Source organism: Stegostoma tigrinum, chromosome 17 (assembly GCF_030684315.1).
Source record: "Stegostoma tigrinum isolate sSteTig4 chromosome 17, sSteTig4.hap1, whole genome shotgun sequence".
In the NCBI taxonomy this organism is placed as follows: Eukaryota; Metazoa; Chordata; class Chondrichthyes; order Orectolobiformes; family Stegostomatidae; genus Stegostoma; species Stegostoma tigrinum.
In genome coordinates, this window is record NC_081370.1 from 50,967,488 (window position 1) to 50,989,769 (window position 22,282).

General features: G+C 40.9%; 1 protein-coding gene across 1 annotated transcript in view; it reads right to left on the minus strand.

Moving 5' to 3' along the window:
* cstpp1 (centriolar satellite-associated tubulin polyglutamylase complex regulator 1) overlaps positions 1-22,282 on the minus strand; it is a 290,003-nt gene that overhangs the window by 12,035 nt on the left and 255,686 nt on the right. Inside the window, exons 7-8 of the mRNA XM_048545045.2 lie at positions 17,915-18,024; positions 2,343-2,406 (exon numbers count right to left, since the gene is read on the minus strand). Of these exons, the coding sequence (XP_048401002.1) occupies positions 2,343-2,406; positions 17,915-18,024 (174 nt within the window). The remainder of the gene's footprint in view (positions 1-2,342; positions 2,407-17,914; positions 18,025-22,282) is intronic.

A 22,282-nucleotide genomic window follows, 5' to 3' on the forward strand; every position in this document is an offset into this window, starting at 1 on the left:
TGCCCTTTCTTCATACATTTTAATTGAAAGAGAAATGATTTGTGCACTTTACTGAATAAAACAAGGGGCAAAATTTCCACTCTGGGCATGACTGATGATCTGGACACAAACTGTACTAGTTTGACAAAGTTGTTTCGTTTAAGATTCCTTTCAATTTCATTGAGACATGTCTGAACGTAAAATCTTCCATTGGCTAGTGCAATCAAGCAATACTTCAAGCAAAAATATCAATGAGGCATATTTTACTTGATCCATGTTTTTAAAACAATAAGACTAGAAGACCATTAGACATTGGAGTAGAAATCAGGCCATTCAGCCCTTCAAGTCTGCTCTGCCATTCAATCATGGCTGATAAGTTCCACAACCCCATTCTCCTGCTTTCTCCCCGTAACCCTTGATAATCAAGAACCCATCTATCTCAGTCTTAAATATACTCAGTGACCTGGCCTCCACAGCCTTCTGTGGCAGTGAATTCCATAGATTCACCACTCTCTGGCTGCAGAAGTTTCTCCTAATCTCTGTTCTAAAAGGTCTCCTCTTTACTCTAAGGCTGTGCCCTCAAATCCTAGTCTCTACCAATGGAAACATCCCCCCAAAATCCACTCTGTTTTCTGCCTTCACAAGTGGCGTGTGACTTGCTGAGCCTAAGATTTTTTTTTGAGATTTCCAGCATCCATGGTTAATTCACATCCATTTTAGCGTTTAGAACATAATTTATTTCAAAGTAAACTTTGCCTGAACTAGATATACCTTGATTTAATTAAGAATGTTAACTTAGTGAAATATTATTAAATAGCTGAAAGTGGGTTCATCACAAAATAACGTAATTTTAGTTGTTGGTTGGGAGGCGGGGTGGTGTTAAGGTTAAACGTGTAAAGGGAGGGGTTGGGTTGAATGGGAAGGCCCAATTTAAACAAGAGTTAGGATACTAGGAGAACACCTTTATTCTTTTTTGGCTAGTGCTGAAGATCATTCCTGTTCACATCAGACAGAAAACTGGCTCTTGGCTTCAGTTGAATGGCGCAGTATGGCACTCCCTTTGCCACTAATGTGCCAACATGTAATTACATTCCTGGAGTGGGCTTGAATTTATAACCTCCTAACTCTGAGGGGAAAGATTTCTACTTCACCAAGGCCAAGGTGAAGACCTAGCAACAAGCACAAAGAAAGATGGAAAAGCTAAGCAGGTTAGGCAGCATCGATGGTAAGAAACACAATTAATTAAGGTTGATGGCCATACATCAGGATCTGCTGTCTGTTTCTCTCCACTGATGCTGACTAACCTGCTGAATTCTTCTAACCTTTCTTTCACCTTTACTTCCGATTTCCAGCAGCCACAGTATTTTGCTTTCGTATGTAGCCTAGCAATATTTGTAAACATCAGTTTTGTCTATGTGGAGCACAGCTCTACCCCTCAACTTGACATTTCATTTCTATCCTTAAAAATATCTCACTTCTCGATGTACTTGACAGTTTCCATGTTTGAAGTTGAGGTCAATGAATGATTGCTGGTTGAAATGCAAAAGGATGTAAATGCTTCGTCAATACATCCAAATTTTAAAAACAATAGGGAATGTTACAAAATAACCATGCATCTAAAACATCAGCAAGTAAATTTTGGGAAGTTGGAGCTGAAGACAATAGGACTGTAACGTTTATATGGACAGAAACAGCATATATCCTTAAAGGCACATTCTAAGGTTCAGGACTATGAGCTGAAGGATGCATTAAAGCTTAGGGCAGTCACTACAAAGGTTTTAAAAAAGAATGCCGTCTGGTAAGGCTCTAATTAAATAGTGTACCATTGGGGTGGACATTTCACAAAATCCCTTGGATTCTATACTTGACATCAAACGCATGTTATGAATATAACCTGTAATTACCACCACTACTAAAGACAGCAAATGTAATGCTTTTGCCCTGTTTATAAGCACTATATCCCAAATATTAAAGGACAGATTTCTGCATAACTTGGTATAGAGACAGGATATGACTGGATCAGAATCCTTGAAATGTTCTACAAAGCCCATGACTAAAGCGTATTTTTGGGAAAACAAACTTACTATCCCCATAGGTGCAAACACCAAGTCCAAGACCATAGATTAGCCAAACACTCACTCAATGCAAACTAATTAGCTAAACTGGAAAACATTCCAAGTTCAGCTGAGATCAATGTGCAGGGAAATTATGTCACTAGATTTACGCCGGGGTTGACAGAAAAGGAAAGCCAATCAAACAAGCAATATAGAAAACCATTTCATGGTGAGAAGGAACTCAGTGTCAATCAGACAAAAAAAGCTGCAATTATCAAATCATCAAGTGTTTACAATTCTTTCACGTACACTTTCTCCAGCTCTCGATCCATGTCTGAATCTTTGAGAAGTTCTGCCTTATTGGGAAGAATTCCTGCAAACAGCAACAACAACAAAATTAGACAAAAAGTCTCAGGAAAATCTAAAGTTAGAAACTGATTAAAATTGTTACAAACATTCCTAATATTTTCTTCCTCACATAACCACCTTCTTCAGGGATCACCTGTTCCAGAGCAATTAGGGATGCCATGAATGCTGGCCTAGACCATTAATGAATTAATGCATTTTTAGCAAATACCAATTAACAGATGTTTCTGTGAACAATATTACCTTGAAATGCAACTTCAGAGAGATACAGCTATAATGCTAAGAGTGATTCGAAATCACATGCAATGCAGTCCCTATTTCTTGGATTATGGTTCAGTTAAACCCATCTCAAAACAATATTACAGGTCACACTGAAGATGCTATCTGGTACAAACAGCTGTTCTCATTTGTTTGTAACAAAAAAACTCCAACAGAAAGTCAAACCCAAACACAGGTCCAGATTTTCTAAGGAGCAGGAAATTCTAAGGAAAAAGCTTCGCATTCCTGGCAGGAAATTCCGATGATGGATCCTGCATAAATATGATGCATGTCTTCAATCCAACTGAGTCCTCATGATGCAGGATAGTCACGGGAAGGCAAATGCTGCCCTCTTTCTCATGCCAGTAGTTGTCATACTCTGTGGTTTAAATGTCCAGCAGCACAGGCAAATACTTAGGCAGCTCCTTTGAAAGAGTAGATATATAAGGTAAATGCGAGGTTAGGGTGCCAGACAGGAAGGGGGCCGGTTGGTATGGAGCCAGGTGGGTAAGGTCCAGCGTACCAGTCAAATAGGGCGGCACATACCTGGCAAAGAGAGTGCCAAGTGGATAGGATGTCGAGGTGGCAGGTGGGTGAGTACCGTGGCACAAATTCAGCAGGTGAGGATTGTTTATGACAGACTAGGCAGGAGTTACGCAGTCTGGCAGGAAGATGGGGGATTGATGGGTCCGGGGTGGTGTCAGGTCCTTGGTGGGAATGGGGAGGGGGGTGCTGGGTGTCGTGGGATCCCAGAGGCAGAGGAAGTGTGGAAGTGAGTTAGTGTTGTGTCCTGAGGGGAGAAATAGGTGCAATTTGATTGGCAGTGGAGGCCAGTCAGTTCCCATGGAAGGGGTGAAGGTGGGTCCGAGAGGAGAGATTACTGACTCCAGCCTGTAAGAGAGCTGGAGAATGTGTGACGAAGGTAGGGGGCAGGGGGCATGAATGATAAGTTGGGTATCAATTTAATAGTTACCCAGGAGCTGGATGAGGTTTTTAATTGCCTGATATTTCCTGGGTAACCATTGACTGCAGTGGAACACCCAAATGCTTTGACTTAAATGGATATTTTTGGAGGATTCCAGGCTCAGGGCAAGTGCCCATCGGAATCTTCAATTTCCTATGTAATTCCCTCAGAGTCTGCTACCTTGGAGGAATTCCACAAGGTCCTGATGCACAATGCCAGTCTGCACTGCAAAAATGATCTTCTGGTGATCGAAAAATCCAGCCAGGGTTTCAGAGATAACAAGGTGTAGAGCTGGATGAACACAGCAAGCCAAGCAGCATCAGAGAAGCAGGAAAGCTGGTGTTTCGGGTCTGGGCCCTTCTTCAGAAATGGACCCTCCTTCATTTCTGAAGAAGGGTCCAGATTCAAAACGTCAGGTTTCCTGCTTCTCTGATGTTGCTTGGCCTGCTGTGTTCATCCAGCTCTACACCTTGTTTTCTCAGATTCCCCAGCGTCGGCAGTTCCTACTGTCTCTCAGTCAGGGTTTCAGTCATTTATACAAAATGATGCACAAAGTACTAATCTAAAACAAAATCTGGCACTTATTATAACTTAGATAAATTCATTTTATGGTTTCAAATTAAATAATTGTGATGGAAGATGATTTAATCTCACGTCTATCTCTCCTGAAGACATTGACAGTACGGTTCAATGGACATACAAGTATCTTTAGTCATTCATGAATGATGGCATGATATGTTGGGGTCCCACCCAGATCTGTGGCTCACTTCACACCTGTGTACGTGAATGTATGTACAGTTCGGTAAATAATTATCAGTGCAAACGATCATAGCTGATTTTTGTCCTAGTGGAGGAAAAGTTACTTCTTTAGCTTCCTGGCATTTTACACAGATTCTGCCACTGGATGGCACTGTAATCTTCCAAATGTATTTACTTTTCGTCAGTTTCCATCCACTCTCGCAGCTAGAATACCTGCAGCGACCGACAAACCAACAGTTGTCTGAGCTTTGACCATTGACTATATATGTGCATACACTGGGTGGCCTGACGATTTTGGCACAAGGCCCATCCCTCTGGATGGTGGCAGTAAGCTTGGGCTAGATGGGGGCAGACACCCTCTTTTGTGTTCCACTGAAGACCCTCCAGCAGGGCACGCAATATCCAGTCCCAAGTTTTTCAAACACTCCCCCAAAGTAGCTAAGACAACAAAATGTGAGGCTGGATAAACACAGCAGGCCAAGCAGATCTCAGGAGCACAAAAGCTGACGTTTCGGGCCTAGACCCTTCATCAGAGAGGGGGATGGGGTGAGGGTTCTGGAATAAATAGGGAGAGAGGGGGAGACGGACCGAAGATGGAGAGAAAAGAAGATAGGTGGAGAGAGTATAGGTGGGGAGGTAGAGAGGGGATAGGTCAGTCCAGGGAAGACGGACAGGTCAAGGAGGTGGGATGAGGTTAGTAGGTAGGAAATGGAGGTGCGGCTTGGGGTGGGAGGAAGGGATGGATGAGAGAAAGAACAGATTAGGGAGGCAGAGACAGGTTGGACTGGTTTTGGGATGCAGTGGGTGGAGGGGAAGAGCTGGGTTGGTTGTGTGGTGCAGTGGGGGGAGGGGACGAACTGGGCTGGTTTAGGGATGCGGTGGGGGAAGGGGAGATTTTGAAGCTCGAGAAGTCCACATTGATACCATTGGGCTGCGGGGCTAACCCAAAGTAGCTAAACAGCCGGTAAAGCCCCTTCATGAACTTGCCATTTTTTTAAAGCAAGAGTTTGTTTTATTCATTTTAAAAGAATCAATTTAAAGTATAATGCTTTTAAAAAGAGAGAACATCTGAAATGCTGCAACATATACTCAGTAAAATGTAATAAAAGTTATAGGGAAGGGGGAATCTTGAGCTGGATATCAATGATCATTGACGACTTGTCAAGATGGCTGAGCAGTTCTAAAGTGCCAGACTCAACTCGTGCCTTATGAAAGCAGAGCTGATTCTCGGAGATGTGGTCGCTTAGTAGTAATGACATTTGCCTGGTAAATGAGAGGCCCAGGCTGATGCCTTGAGGATATGAGTTCAAATCCCACCATGGTGGCCAGTGGAATTTAAATCCTGGAATTTAACAGGATTGTGCATTGTAGCGGTCCTTGCCCTACCTCTGGGGCAGTCTCAGAACTGACTCCAAAAAAGACCTCATTGATGCAATAACCTGCATTCAAGATCATGCCTATGAGACTCTGCCCCTGGGGGCAGAGAATGAAGCACAGGTAATTGATTTTCAAGTGGCCACAAAGTCCATTCCACAGTGATGTTGGGGCTAAGGGGGTACAGCTCACTTATAAAGGCTGCTGCACAGGTACCAGTTGTTTTTGTCACAGGGCAGAACTTCTACAGATAATCCACTTTTGGAGGAGCCAATGAGGTGGACAATGAGGAGCCCCATGAAGATTGGACCCCAGGCCTGTCTGGGGCAAACCCTTCCCTTAGCGAGTGCCCTTGATCCTGGAAGGGCACCAATCAGCTGGGGCACAGCTGGCATCCATTCCTTGGCCCTCTGTGCCACTGGCAGGAGTGTAGTTCCAGCACACACTCTGAGTGCCGCTGTACATGGGTCTTCTTGGAGACTGGTCACTGTCTCAGTGGTGTAGTTCTTGCACTCAAAGGTTTCAACATTGTGGAGTACATTCTCATCTTATGATCCCACACTGCCACAGGCAGCTCTGATATGTGAGCACATGCATCATGTTTGTTCTTCAGCCTGACACGTAGCTCCTGAGACTCTGCATCTCTGCCCTGTTGATCTGGACGGTGCCTGTTCTCCACCCTCCAAGGGGTCTGGTCGATTCCGACTGTCTTCCCTGTGTGCTCTTGCTCTGACATTATGTGTACTTTACCCTGTGCCACCCTTTACAATAATGCCACTGACTCACTGAGCACTATGGAGGGTGCATAGGAAAGATGTGACTGTGTAAGTTTTGAGGTCTCTTCCTTCTCTGTCCCCTCCAGAGTTTGTTAGCAGTATGTGGACTCCTCCATATCTACTGTTAGTTCTGTGGGAGACAATGATGAGAGATTGGGACAGCCAACATATGGGTACGCTGTTAAAGTCATCAAAATGAGACCTCATGCATTGGCAACATGGGGAGTATTGCCACACCATCCTCTGAAGCTGAAGACACTGTCTGCATCACTGTGGCTTGGCCTGGTCAAAGGTGTGCCCATTGAAAAGTGTCACAGATAGAATTCATGAGTTTCTTTCTCCTATTCATGATCAATGTTTGTGTACATGGATTGTGTAGTTGTTTAGCTTCAGATAGATTGTCCTGATTAATTAATTTTAGCTTTTGTGTCTTTCTTTTTGGAGAAAAGGCCAGGTTATTTATAATTGTACGCTTTCCCTGGATCTTTAAAACTCAATGTCTCACTCATCCATCTCAAAGAGACTATAACGTGCTCAAAAATTAGATGCAGATGCAGGTAATAGAATACAATTTTGATTTATGGTTATCTCAGTCTCTTTTGTGGCATATATGTAGTGTCTTAGGTGAGTGGATGGTTCAGCTGAAATAAAGATCTTGAAAAGCAGAGAATTCTAAGCAAACTAAGATTTGTTGTAGTCAAGTTTCCATTAAAGGCTCTCAGGTGAACTTGAAGTTGGATCAGGTTTGTTGGGGATAGTGAATGGTCGAGGGGGTCCTTCTCTCAATTTAAAGGCATCGTTCCTTTCTATTTTGGCTGTTTCATTTGGTCTGCAGCTGTTCAATGGTTTTCGGTGGAACCCTGTCCACAGAGGAGTTTCTTGCTGTTTTACAGGCATGCAGAAGAAAATGTGACCTGTTACAAGTGATGAAGGGTCTAGACCCGAAACATCAGCTTTTGTACTCCTAAGATGCTGCTTGGCCTGCTGTGTTCATCCAGCTCCACACTTTGTTATCTCTGTTACAAGTCTAAACTCCTTTTCCAAATAGGCCAAGTTGTGTTATGGATTTCACACATTCAGAATTGAGACAGCCAATGTCTCTGTATCTGCATGAACCAACCAATTGATAATAGCCTTTAGAATCAGTTTTAGGAAAGGGCATTAAATTTTCCTTTTGGTCCTTTGAGACAGTGGAGTGGGTCCAATCCATAAAAGAATTCCAGTGAACCTCAGGCAGCCTTTTGTTGCAACCTTTCTTTACCAATCTAAAAAGTATGAAAATTAGCTTGAAGTTCAGCATATTTTGTGACATGATAAATGCATCAACAATACTAGCACCCTGTTGTCCAGGCATGCTTTCTCATTCTCCTGGGTGTTTCACTCTCACTCAGCTTGTAAGATCTATGAGAATCAAACTTCACTCCCTTACCACTCGCAGCTTTTGCATTCATCTACTGTGTTACAATCTGCATTCTACCTTGGAGTGCAGCAGCCTCTGCTTCTGGGTCAACAGGGTTGCTACATACACATATTCTCCAAGCTCAGAAGAAATCTGTGACCCCTTAGAAAGCCTCTCTCTTTTGCATTTCGGTGACTAGTGACCAAGAGGTTGTCATCTGGATTTATCCTTAGAACTAACTTGCCAGACCTAAACAGTTAGTCCTTGCTTCCCCTTTGCTGCTGACCTCATGTGTCACCTCCAGTCATGCCCTCCCAGTTGGTTTTGTATATTTCCTGTTATGACTGACAGGGATCAGGATGTTTCTGTGTCTGTCACTCCCTACCCCTGGCAATGCTGACAGTGAGGTGTCTGAAAACAGGGACCAAGGGTGCAGATGGCAGTCTTTCTTCTCATTGTCCATTGTTTTTCTCCCTCTTCCATCTGTTGGGTGAAGGGCAACTTCAGGGATGGCTGCTGTCTGCCTTTAAAAATAGGCTTATCTGCTCTTTACGTCCCAGCCCATTCCCACGCCAACTATTAGTTGGGTAGTGAAAGCTTCTCTACATCATATTAATTCTAAAATAAAAATGTGCTGGCTGCAGGCTTAAGTTTCAAAAATAAAGGAATTGCCATGATATAGATCAAGGTCAGGATGGTACGTGGCTTGTAGAGGAACTCGCAAGGGGAAGATGGTGAGGCAATTCTGCAAGCACAGTTTGTTTGAAAGAGTGAGACACACAAGTTTTATATGTTGAACAACAGGTTTATAACGTGTACAATTTCTCACGGTTTTTATGTGAGATTTTCATTCTGGTTGTTGAATTCAATTTTCCAGTGACCTTATTTGAAAAATATATGAACTTGAAATCAAAGTAACTCTTTATAGATCGCACGGTCAAAAGAACATCCATAATATTAGAAAAGTACTACCACAAACACTTGAGATTGTCACTTTCATTATAAATGCCTTGCTCCCCCTTCATACTACTGTAGAAGTCAGCTGCAAGAATTATCTTGTTGTAATGATACTCTCTTGCCAATGATGTCATTATGTCACCAGATTCAGCATCCAAGGTCCACATTTCAAAAACAATTCAATTTCTGTAGGAACAAAGTGGTGTTGGTAAAAATCATTGGAACTCTTAAGGTTGTTGTCTGAGCTTTGAATACCGATCAGTTTATTAATAAAAACATTTGACCCAAATGCTCTTTTCAGTGGGGCTGTCGACGGGACTCCCTATGTGAGCATTTCCCAAATGCCCACAAGTGTTACTTTCTATCTAGCTCTATCCATCTGTGAAAGGATATTACCCACAGTGATCCACATGTTTGAGCTGGGCCATTGGAATCTCCTTCCTCTCCAATCTAAGACTGACGGTGTTGACAACACCGAACTAATCCTACGTAAGAAATACTATTATTACATTACAGGTATAAAAATGAAGGCATTTGAAAAATTGAGAGAGCCAACTGCCATCTGAGGGGGCAGCCAAACTTCAGCTGCAGGAAAAGCAAGTCTGTCATCTGATATGCAAATCTAGCTTTCACATCAAATTATTGAGCTCCCTGAAAAGCCCATCAAAGGTACCATGACATTTTAGCTCAAAGTCCTCACCGAAGAAATTAAAGAGAAAAACATCCAAGACAGCAGAATCATCCGAAGAAATGCATTTGTGACATAAGATCAACAGAAGGAAGATTGGAGATAAAACGGAAAAGGCATAGACTGTGCAAACTTGGAGAGATTAAGTTTTAATTTTTTTATTAACTGCGTTTGTACAAGTGGGACTTGTGTTTACTTGATCAACATTCCATAGAATTTAGATCAGTTAGGAAGTGGTCTCCTGGGGAATTGTTTGGTTTGTTAGTAATTCTGTTAATTTGTTCATTGCTGGGGTTAAACAAATAAATTGTTTCTTGTTATTTGTAAAGCTGAAATCAGAGATCTTCTTTCTTTCAACCACGATTGTACTAGATTACAAGAGGAAACGTGAGCTTCTCTGGATGTTTCAGGGTAATTATTAGGAAGGAATCTCTACTCCTGCCATAACAGGTTGGGGCTTGGTTTTGGTTTAACTTTCAGAGGGGTTTGGCCATTCTCCCTCTGTAACCACGGCACACACCAGAACTCGCTGCTAGGTTTTACTGGCAGTAACCCAAATGGTGGAGCTAACAGGCATTCCAATCCCCCTCACCATTTTTGGCCTCTTGCGACAAACATAAGAAGATATAAATCAGGAACAGGAATAAACCAATGAGCCCCTCAACTTTGCTTCATCATTTGGTAAAGACCTGGCTGTGACCTCAACTCTACTATTCTGTCCCTCTCCTATAGCCTTTGAAACCCTTGTCAGTCAAGAATACATTCATTCAGCCTTAAATATTCAATGATCCAATCTCTGAGGAAAAGAATTTCACAGACCTAATGACTCTGAGAGAAAATAATCTTAACCTCATCTCTGTCTTAAATGGGAAATCCCTTATTTTTAAATGTGCTCTATCTTATTCCAATGAAACACTGCTATACTTTAGTCAATGTTAATCATGGACAGGTAAGTGAAGTGTAGCAAATATTGAAAACAGCAGATAAGATGACGAACCAATTAACTTGTTTTAGTGATATTCAAAGAAGACTGAACAGGAAACTAGACACCCCTCTAATTGTACAATCTTTTAAAGGCATCTGAAAGGGTAGCCATGTTCTTTGACAATACAGCAATCCTTCAGATCTACACCAGGTTGTGAATCATTGTAATGTATTCAAACGCCAGAATGGGTCTTTGAGTAAGCAACCTTGTGACTAATAGTAAAAAGCAAAAGAACTGTGCATGTGGGAAATCAGAAACAAAAACAAAAAATGCTAGAAAAATGCAGCATTCTGGCAGCATTTGTAGAGAGAAAGCAGAGTTATTGATTCTCTTTTTAAAAATCTTTTCAATGTGGATGCTGGTGTGATGGTAGGTGAGGATGAGGGAGATTCCACCGTTGCTGTGGGAGGGAAGTGGCAGGGTGAGGGCCAAAATGCAGGAGATGGGTCAGACATGGATGAGGGCCATGTCAATCACAGTGCTGGGATCCTTTATTCTGAAGAAGGGTCAATGTAATGTTAACTGTTTTCTCTCCACAAATACTGCCAGACTTGCTGTGTTCTTCTAGCAATTTCTGTTTTTGTTCTGACGCAAAATGACAGCCTACCAACTGAGCTCATCCGCACAAAGATTTAAAGGGGTGCTTCACTAACAGGATCGAGGATGAGAAAGGATACCTATCTATTTTACTCCTTCTGACATCTTCACCTGTAAATTTCATTGTTGCTTCCAGTGGAGTGTGAAACTCTAAATCGCAGATCCAGGCACTGGTCAGATGAAAGTATTACATTTTAATATTTCCTGCAGAATAATAAATACAAAATTCTATGCATGGATTCTTTTATTAAAATGCATAGATTGTTTTGGATAGTGTTAATGCAGGCTGTCTATAAGAACAATCGCAGTGGTCCCACATTCTTACAAAATGTTTATATTGCCCTGTAGCAACTAAAGGAACTCAGCCATATCTTAGCTTTTAATTCATCATCTCTCAGTTTGGGTATAACAGCGTATGAACATATTTCATATTATAATAATGGGCCCTAAGTTAATTGGAGTACAAGATATAAGCAAATCAGTATTTTCCTTCTGATGTGTTCAGCTCAACACCAGATTATTTAAACTTACAGTTTTAGTAAACATACAATATCAATAGTGATTTTTATTTTAGCTCAGCATAAGCCACAAAGTTTGATTGTCCATATATGCCAACATTTTGTAATATCTGAAGATATCATGCTAATTATTTGCTCAATATATTCATCAAGGAGTGAATGAATGCTGGATGACTAAATAAGTAGCTTTTAACAGAGCAGTGTAACAATGAACAGAGTAGCAATAGCTATCCCCTTTCCTGACACTGCAGCCACTGCATGCTCTTAGCAAATCATTTCTGAGTTAATACTTGCAATTAAAGGCACTTTTACCACCATTATAACATTCACCCTATGTTTCACTTATCGGCAAGCCACGACATGAAAGAAATTTCATTTTAGATAATGGTTGTTTTAGCATTTCCAAAATGAAATATGGCTATGACAAAATGATGCACTCTTCATTTTGATCCAAGCTACGTTCCAAATTGCACAATTTTTGTGTTCAATTAAATCAAGGAATTGACAAAGTTCTCTTAAAATTTTACTGCAAAACACATATTAAGGTGGGCATTTTATGGAAAAGGACCAATTTGATTGGATTGAGAAAACAAATATGAATATGTTGTGAAAGGTATATTACAGCCCCTGGCAGCATCAGTTGAGTCCCCAGGCTGTCAGCATGACTCTCTTGCTTGCCATCTATTTCCATGCACAATGTCTTATGCACGGTTGGATAACACTGATCTGATTATATCTTGTATTCCAATTAACTTAGGGCCCATTATTATAACATGAAATATATTCACACACTGTTAGACCCAAATTGAGAGATGATGGATTAAAAGCTAAGATATGGCTGAGTTCCTTTGGATGCTATGGGGCAACATAAACATTTTATATGTTTGCTATTTCTAGGTTTACAACTTAATTGGTAGGCATCAGTGAGGATTTCCCTGCTGGTTTTGCAATGTTACAAACATATAATTTTATAACTGTTACGGACAAGTTTAATGGCAGCAAATTCACATGTTTGGCTCTTCAGCCTAAGGGTGAACCCATTTAATGAGCTAAGGTGCATCCAGGCGCCAGGATCAATAGGCTGTAAATGATCAAGGATCTTGAGCCAAGGCCAATTTTATGCATAATGTTCCTGCATTCAAAACTCCTCAATCTATATCTATTTGCTTTACACTCAATTATACATGTCTCTGAGCACAATTACAGAGGAAATTCCACCCAATACTTCTCCGACTTAAACCATTTGTATTTCCATATCTATTTTTATTGTTATGGAATAGAAGGAGGCCTTTTGGCCTATCATGTCTGCTCTAACTCATTGAATATGTAAAATTAGTGTCAATTTCCTGGCATTTCCCCATAACCCTGCATGTTTAAACAGTTATCCAATGCCCCCTTGAATGCCACAATTGAATCTGCCTCCAGCGCACTTCCAAGCAGTGCATTCCTTAACCCAACTACTTCATGTACGAGGACTTTTTTCTCACCTCACATTTGCTCTTTTTAGAAAAGACTATAAACCTGGAGCCCTCTGGTTCTCGATCCAGTGGAATAGTTTCTGCCTATCCATTCTGTCCAGACCCCTGATGATTTTGAAAAGTTCCCTTAAAACTCCTCTCAATCTTCTTCTTTCTGAGGAAAGCAGTACCATCTTCTCCAATCTTTCCTTATTAACTGAAGAGTCTCATTCTTGGAATGAGTCTCATAAATTATCTCACCAAATACCAACAATTCATTGGAATTGTGAGGACATTTTAGAACAACCACTCTATAATACAGAGATATTAGGAACCTCTGATGCTGGAGAATCTGAGATAACAAGGCAGAGAGCTGGATGAACACAGCAGGCCAAGCAGCATCAGAGGAGCAGGAAGGCTGATATTTGGGGTATGGACCCTTCTTCAGAAATTTCTGGTTTCGGTCATATATCATTGGAATTTTAAATCTTAGAAGGCTGGCAATAGAGGCATGCTCTTGAGTAATAGAAAGTAATCCATAACATAGTCAGATAATAAGTTACAGTAGAGTAAGATTGGATAACTACGTTCCAAAATTATTGACAGGCATGGATGGAATGGAAAGTTGCAATCTTTTTTCCAGGTAGAAATAAAGTTCAAAGGAAATGTAAGAGGAAGGCTTTTTACACAGATAGTGGTAAGTGCCTGGAATGTGCTGCCAGAGGAGTTGGTAAAAGTGAATACAACAGCAATGTTTAAGAGGCATCTTGACTGATACACAAATAGGCAACAAAAAGAGTGATATGGATCATGTAGCGGCAAAAGAATGGCATCAGGTGTTGGCGTAGGCTTGGTGGGTTGATGGCTTGATCCTGTGCTGTGCTGTACTTTTCTTTGTTCTTACTAACACTCGTTAAGAGATATTGCCATGTCCAATGAGATAGTAGATAATGGGAACTGCAGATGCTGGAGAATCCAAGATGACAAAGTGTGGAGCTGGATGATCACTGCAGGTCAAGCAGTATCTCAGGAGCACAAAAACTGATGAAGGGTCTAGGCCTGAAACGTCAGCTTTTGTGCTCCTGAGATGCTGCTTGGCCTGCTGTGCTCATCCAGCTTCACACTTTGTCACCGATGAGATAGTAGCTAGGTCTAAACTCCACAATTACAGACAACAGAGTCTAACAGCAAAAACAGAAATTGCTGATGGAATTCAGCAGGTTAAGCAACATTCATGGGAATAAAGTAGAGATGTATGTTTTGCGACTGGTGACTCTGTGATGAAGAGTCATTGGATCTCGAAACATTAACTCTGCTTTTTATTCCTACAGATGCTGCCAAACCTGCTGAACTTTGCCAGCAATTTCGGTTTTTGTTTCTGATCTCCAGCACCTGCAATTCTTTGTTTATTTTAGAGTCTAACAGCAGACGGAAACAGACTGACCAGCTCCTCCCAGAGAATGTCATTTACAAATCAGTGGGTGGACGTATACCATACATTCAACAAAAAAAAACTCCACAGCCATGTCAAGGTGCTGCTTCAACGGCCCTCTCTCTATCCTATAGTTCCAGTACAAGTCACAACGGGCCTTGGAGAATGCTGCATGTCACTTACTCAGAGAAGAGAAGCATTTCAGGGGCTGGATGATCATTGGCTTTCTCCACAGAGCTACTGAGGTTTGCTCCTTATCTCTCCACATGCACAGAGGAGCTATAAAGACAAAACCACAACCTAAAGAAAATATAGCAAGCTCATTTGGGCAGATGGAAACCTGACCACAGGAGATTGGACATTGACATCCCTGGGAAAAAAGTACGCTAACATTCAGTATAATGAAAACAATACTCAATGGTACTTTTTTGACTCAGGTTCAGCATGTGAGAGTTTAATGGCTCTCAAATGCTGCCAGACATATGGGGGCTATTAGTTCACTGAGCAATCTTCTTGTCTGAGGGCAGCATCATCCCTATCATGTTTTTAATGCTGATCTCTGCTGCAGTCTTCCTACATTTACTGAAACTGCAGCTTTTAAACTAACATCAGGTTATAAAAGGGCTTTATCCTGACTCTTTGCTGCTTTCACAAGAACAAAGGAATTGGAAGCAGGGATGAGTGTTTTGGGTCCTCAAGCCTGCTCTGCCATTCGGTTAGATTGTGCCTTCAAGTCTACTCTCCTGTCTACCCTCCATAGCCCTTGACTTTCTGGCTGGTCAAAAATCTGTCTAACTCTGCCTTGAATGTATCAAATGGTCCAGCCTTCTGTGCTCTCTGGGGCAGAGAATCCCAAAGACTAATGGTCCTCTAAAAAATTCTCCTTCTCTCAGTCTTAAATGGAGACCTTTTATTTTCAAACTGTGTCCCTTGGTTCTACCCTCTCCTGTAAGAGAAACATAGTTATGGCATCCCTCCTGTCAGATCCACTCAGGATCTTACATGCTTCACCTGTTTAGCCTTTCCACATAACTTAGTCTCTCAAACCCCAGAATCAGTTGAGTGAACCTTAACCTCAGAGCTTCCAATGCAATTATACCCTTTCTTAAGGAAGAAGACTAAATCCATACCAGGTACTGTTCCCTGTAGGCTCTGCTCATTAAAACTTATATGTGCAGACAACAGTGAGTTGCTCACCTGTACAGAGTCCTAACAAGTAAAATTATATTTTTGGTTCCACAATGCAATCTTATCAAATATATGGTTTTAAAGAATAAAATCGACATCATCGACTTGAGTTTTTCATCGAAGAACCAACTGTCTTAATTCTCACCTTTAGAATTAGCTGCAGCTCTGATAGATCAAACATTTGCTTCTAGAAATCAGTGAGGATTCAAATAGCCATGCCCATGTGGAAATCATTCTATAATGCCTCTTGTCTAGTCACAAATGGATGCATTGGGGGCCACCTTATCCTATATTCATGATCCTAACAGCACAGCACTTCCCCTCCTGTCAGTATTTTGAATCACATCACAGGATATGGATATAAATTTAAACATGACTTCAAAGCAACCCTGCAGAGGTCAAATATCCCCTGCCAAATTTTAGGAGTCCCTGGCTTGTGACTGGCCAAACTGGAGAAGCCGCAGAGAAGGAGGATAAGAAAGACAGCCGACATTTTAAGTGAACCCAGGTATAATTGAGGGTTTAGGCCTCCATCAGAAACAAGGCATCCTCGATCCTGAGGGACGATCTAAGAGGAAGGGATGGAGAATTAGAATAATGTGCTTTCAGAAATATGTGCAGAATGGCACTTTCAAAAAAAAGGCAGATCCAGACTTCAATGTTCAAACGTTTTGCACTGGAAAGAAACAGATGCCATTTGCACACTGTGATCTATTGAAAGCACAAAATATTGTGACACCTGGTGTAGTCTGGATCATGTCAAAAATACAGGGTGCCTTTGGATTCTTTTCATTCCATTCTTTTAGAGGTCTAACTTTTAAAATCAGCTCACTGTTTATGACACTATAAATGCTTTTGCAACATGTGTTTTAAACAGTTTGAAGCACAGCAGTTGGACATCAGGCATACCCATGCAAGGCAGTTAGGGAATCAGGCAATTGAACATATTGCTGTGAGTGCAATTCTTCTGAGAGAAATACCAATAACCACACCAATGAGGACCGAGGCACTCAGGCTGAGTCTGAAAATTATTGCCAATTAGCGTTCTTTCCAATGCATGAAACCACTGCACGTTAAATAAATTTAGTTTGCCTTGTTGGTCCAAAAAAGTAGCAATCAAAGCTTTGTAGCTGATGAAGTGAAGTGTTGCACAGAAAATAAAACAAACTGTATTAGGTAATGTGATTCCAAAACATTCATAATAGTCCCAGAAACGAATGTAATAAAAACGCAATTTTAACTTCTGTCAGCCTACAGAAGTGACCTTGTACATAACCCCTTTAATTGGGAAGGCAATGGTGTAGTGGAAATGTTCTAGTAATCCAAAACCCATACTAATTGGACATGGGTTTGAGTCTCAGCATGTGAAATGGTGAAATTTAAATTCAATTGAACTTGAATTCAATAAAAATATGGAACTAAAAACTAGTCTAAAGGCAACCAGGTAACAGCCATTGTTGATTGTTGTAAAAACTCAGTTGATGCCCTTTATAGAAGGAAGTCTGCCTACATGGTCCAGCCTACATATGACTCCAAGCCCACAGCAATGTGGTTGACTCTAAAGTGTCCGCTGAAATGGTCTGGCAAGTCACTCAATTCCAGTCCAATTAAAGACACACAATAAACACTGGTCCAGCTTCTGAAGCCCATGTCCCATGAATGAATTTAAAAGAAAATCCAGGCCGTTTGTCAGATGTATTGTGCTTCAGTATTGGGGCTGAGCATTGTTTATCATCTTTTCTGAGCATCACACAAGATATCCATGTTCATGTAAATAACCAAATGCACAAATCATAACACATTTAATTATAGGGCAACACTCCTAGGACAGATTAAGGTTATGTATTTGTAGATTCATGGAATAAACATTAAGAAAGGTGAGAGAATGAAGTGACAGGATACATTTCAAAAAAGACCACTTCAACTTTATCGAAAGTAACCCTGTTCTCTTGATTAAATAAACATTATTAGAAGGAGGTGGTCAAATCAATCAATATAAACCCAGCTGGAATTTTTAACATCAAATATCTGACAGTCTGATTGCCTGACTGATCAAGGTCTTGATAAATTAATAACATATTTATTGCAGAACTTGCACATTGCAATAAAAAAATTTTAAATACCAGCACTCCCATAAGCGACTTCCCCAGAATCATTACCTACCTAATTTGGAGTTAATCCCCTCATGCTTTGCAAGGGCCATCACAAATCCGAAGAATGTCACTCGTTGCACTTTGTGGAGGATCTGCTTCATGTACGGAACTGGTGGGTAACTACAAAAAGAAGGACATTTTTGTTCATCATATCTTTTTCACTTGTATTTAATACAAGGTAACACTTATTCTTTTCTTGTATGCACTTCATTTTAAATGAATACGTTATAGACTTATGAGGGTTAAGTCCTGACAAGGAACCCACTGAAAAATGCGTTATGACACTACTAAAATGTTGAGATGGAACAATTATAGAGGAGTTGAACAGATGCTATAGGCATTACAAAATATGTGGCTTAAGTAAGAGATTGGACCAATGACACTAATAGTTTGGCTGTTGTAAAGATCATGTCTTTTTATTTTTGTGCTTTATAAAAACTGTGAATTGAAAACAGACAGAACTGATTTAATGTAGGGACTTACAAGGATGGCTGCATGTTTTGAAAGTAAGGACTTTGATAGTAATTGTGAACACTGTTTGTGTAGCTGGGGGCTCCAGTAATGTGCAGATGAATAGGAGCCAAAGTGCTGTCTAAGGGTGGTTTGTGGACTGAGAAAGCATAGGGCTGCTCTCTCATTATTGAGAGACAACTAGTGGTGGTTTAGCTGGGGTCAGGTGAGAGAAGAGGTTGAGAAGGAGAATTCTTCATAGTAATCTCAGCCAGTGCTGTTTTGAATCCATGCTGTTGGCATCAATTTGCTTGCAAACCCAGTTGTCCAACCAACTGAGCTAAACCGACCCCTACCCCCAACTAGGGTCCAGTTATCAATGACAAAAGCCCTCTGCCTACCTACAACAATGTGATTGGTTGCCAGGTAGCATGGGTTACGAATAAGACAGAAAATATTCTGATCAGAAGAGATACCAACAGGTATGCAGCAGCAAACAAATCCTTTCTCAGTTCTGTGAAGTAAGCCATTTCAGACCTGAAGAAAACTAGCTTACCTTTCCTTCAGTCGATGCTGCAAGTGGTGGCTTTGAATGGGATAAGTCAGAAACCTTTTGTGAGTGCCACAGCCACCCTGTGCCCCTTGCAAACCAGTGGAAACATTCAAAAAAGAAATCTTTGGATCAGCAAGTATCAACCCACAGGTTCTGTGAATAATGACTCCTGTACTGGTTTCTAAGATTTCCTTTTACCTGTGTTCTTTTTCTCTTGCTTATTTTTGTCTGTGTAAGGGGGAGTTTTTGAACTTTAGAGTTTTAATTTTAGGGTTTACTTGATTTATTTTAATTGTTTACCTATAGTCAGAGTCAAATTACTTGTAACAATTAATGGCTTTTTTGTTAATTATATTAACCTGGTGTTTTCTATCAACCTCGTCTGAAGATCAAGGTGTTGGGGGATTCTGCACATTTCTTTTAAAAGCTTCAAACTTTAGTGAGGACTGTAGGAATAATGGAGTTTGATTTCCAGTGCACTACCCCAGTGACGAGTGACACTATGGGCAAGATGGGGGTCATTTGGAAAAGGCGGTGAGCTGAACCCACCAAGCACTAGCTCTGGTTTCCACCTCTGGTGTTCCTGATGGCTAGTCTGTAAGATCACAACTGGAATATTGATGAGGTGAGCTGGGGCTGTCAATAGGTACCTTAACAATTAACAACGATCATCAATTGGCAAGTTGCCATTGTCTGGACAGAATCTCGCCCTGTCGCTTGTAGAAAGAGTAGAAAATAGGGTGAGATGATCTCAAAGTTAAAATATCCCTCACCGAATGTCTCTCCTGATTCTACCACACAACTCGTTACAGCCTACGATGCTCAGATCCCATAAGGTTCTGCGGAAGTGTCTGTTGTTTAATTATCTCTTAACTAAATACTGAAAACTCCTTTGGCCCAGACATGAGCACATTAGTGGGATCACATCTTGACAAAGACAGAAGGAATTAATGTCTTTTGTTTATTGAACTTTCAAATAATACCGCAGCTGAATAAGACAAATGACTTATTGCTGGTGCTATGGTCTAAAGGTTTTGTAGGCAGCTCGGCTTACTGTCCTTAGTTCTCATTGATTAATGATCATGTATTTGTCATGATTCCAGTTCTTTGGCAGGATAGAAGGGTCTAGGCCCAAAGTGTCAGCCTTCCTGCTCCTCTGATGCTGCTTGGCCTGCTGTGTTCATCCAGCTCTACACCTTGTTATCTCAGTTTCTCCAGTATCTGCAGTTCCTACTTTCTCTGCCAGAAGTTAATGACTGATTCTTGATGATTCACTTCTGCCAGACTAAAAGCAGACAGGCTGGTATGTTAACTTAATAACAACCACAAGGACAACTGCTTGAAATTCAATTACCCTTATGGACAACACAATAGGTTTTTGCAGATCTGAAAATTTAAAATCTCTGAGACTCTGAGGCAAGAGACTTCAAGAAACTCCCCAGAGGGGACACCAGTGTAATCCATATTGCTTTATGGTATGATGATTCATGACATGTTAAAATAGCCATCTTCAGCTTGATCTGTATAAAGCCGTGAAACTCCATTTTAAATCAGAACTCCCTAGGAACAACTACAAGAGGACAACGTCTTTAGAGAAAAGAGTTCTCAGTCAAACAAAAAAGTTTACTTCAGAAATAAACCACTCTTCTGTCAAAAGAGTCCAAGCAATCTGCAAATGTTGCAGCTACAGAACACATGAGGAACATAAAACACCGCTTTACAGAGTCCATCTGTGCAGGCAATATCCAACTGTTGAACCATAAAAGTTCTCACTGCCATTGAAGTCTTACTTCAAGGATTAACCTCTTCATTACAGCAAGAAGGAACTCGAGCAATGGGTCACAGAGGCCTGTCGGTATGACCTGAGTGAGATTCTGGGCTTACCTGTGTTGCTGAACATCACATCCTTGCCATACCTGTTGTACTGGCAATGGCACTGCTGGGTGCACAGCTGCTGACTTCCAATTGGCAGGCAACTGTCATGGGAGTGAGGCTTTATCCTTAAAGAGGATGGACTCATACTAAAGGCCTCATATTATCTGAAGGCCATCGTCTGAATGATTTAAACAGGGCTAAACAAAGGAATGACCACTGATATTCACACTGGAATCTGGGAAGACTGACTTCAGTGTATAATCCAGTCTAGGTTCAGTAGAAAAAGATACGATGCTCTGTCACACAGCATGCTTTAAAATAAAAAGTCATTTTAGAGAGATATTCAGGCTGCTGCTGTGTGACCATATTTTTCTTGAAAAGGTCTGGAAACATAGACTAAACATTTCCTTGAGGATTACTGTCTTTTATATCTCCTGATTATTTGGTCAGTATAAGATGCAGCCAATAGTTTATTAACCTTTACTCTGCTGAATAAACAGGAACTTCATGTGTTTAGAAGAAGAACTGGCATCCTTTAAATTTCAACATGTCACTCTGTGCAGCTGAAATGTTTCAATAACCTGCTTAAATTTCTGAGTTCAAGCCAGAATCAATCTGGCACGGACTGAACTTTGGCACGAACTTTGTAATGTAAATCCTGCCAAAATGCAAACAGCCTTAATTTTACTATGAAATCTATGGCTCTTGTGGTGGGGTTCATGTTGGTATCACTTGAAGGCAGCACAATGTCCTGCAGAGAAGCTTCATCAATAATAACTCTTTTGTCTCCTTCTGATGAGATTTGACCTGTGTAAATAAAACTGTTTTTGACTGGTTTTAACAAAACATTAATTTCAGGGAATTTTTTCTAAGATTTTATGATTTAATGAAAGATAAAGCACAATTCAATTAACGTAACAGCTCTTATCGTGTGATCTGTACAGCTTTGCAAGGGGGCTACAATGATAAAGCAGCAAGATTTCGCTGCCTTATGCCACTGAACATTTTCAGACAGCAGATATGTTAGAGTTAGCATGCAAAAAGCTGCAAAGACAACATGGTGAGAAGGGCAGGTGGCTGTAAAAGGCATCTCAGAAAGATAATGAAAGATATCTCAGTGATGATATGCTTGTCCTTTTGAAGGCAGTAGAGACCAATGTTAAAGACATTAGTGCGTGGAAGTTGAAACATAGAGTATTGTAACAGTACTACTGTATGTCAGGCAACTCAGAAAACACAGAAGGATTGCTTAAAAATTAAAAGGTGAAGCCTCAGAAAAGCTGACATCCCTAGGATTCATGCCTAAGAGGTACAGTTATGGTGAAAGAATAGTATTGCCACACCTAAAGCTGCAGGCAGTTGAAATATCCTGGAGGATTATGGCATAAATTGTTGCTGCTGCCTCTAATTCCTGGGGGAGCGGGAGCCAGGTCCGCTTCCAGCTTTAGCAACCGGGAGGCTGCAGCAGTTCCCATCCCACACATTGCCCACTCTTACACT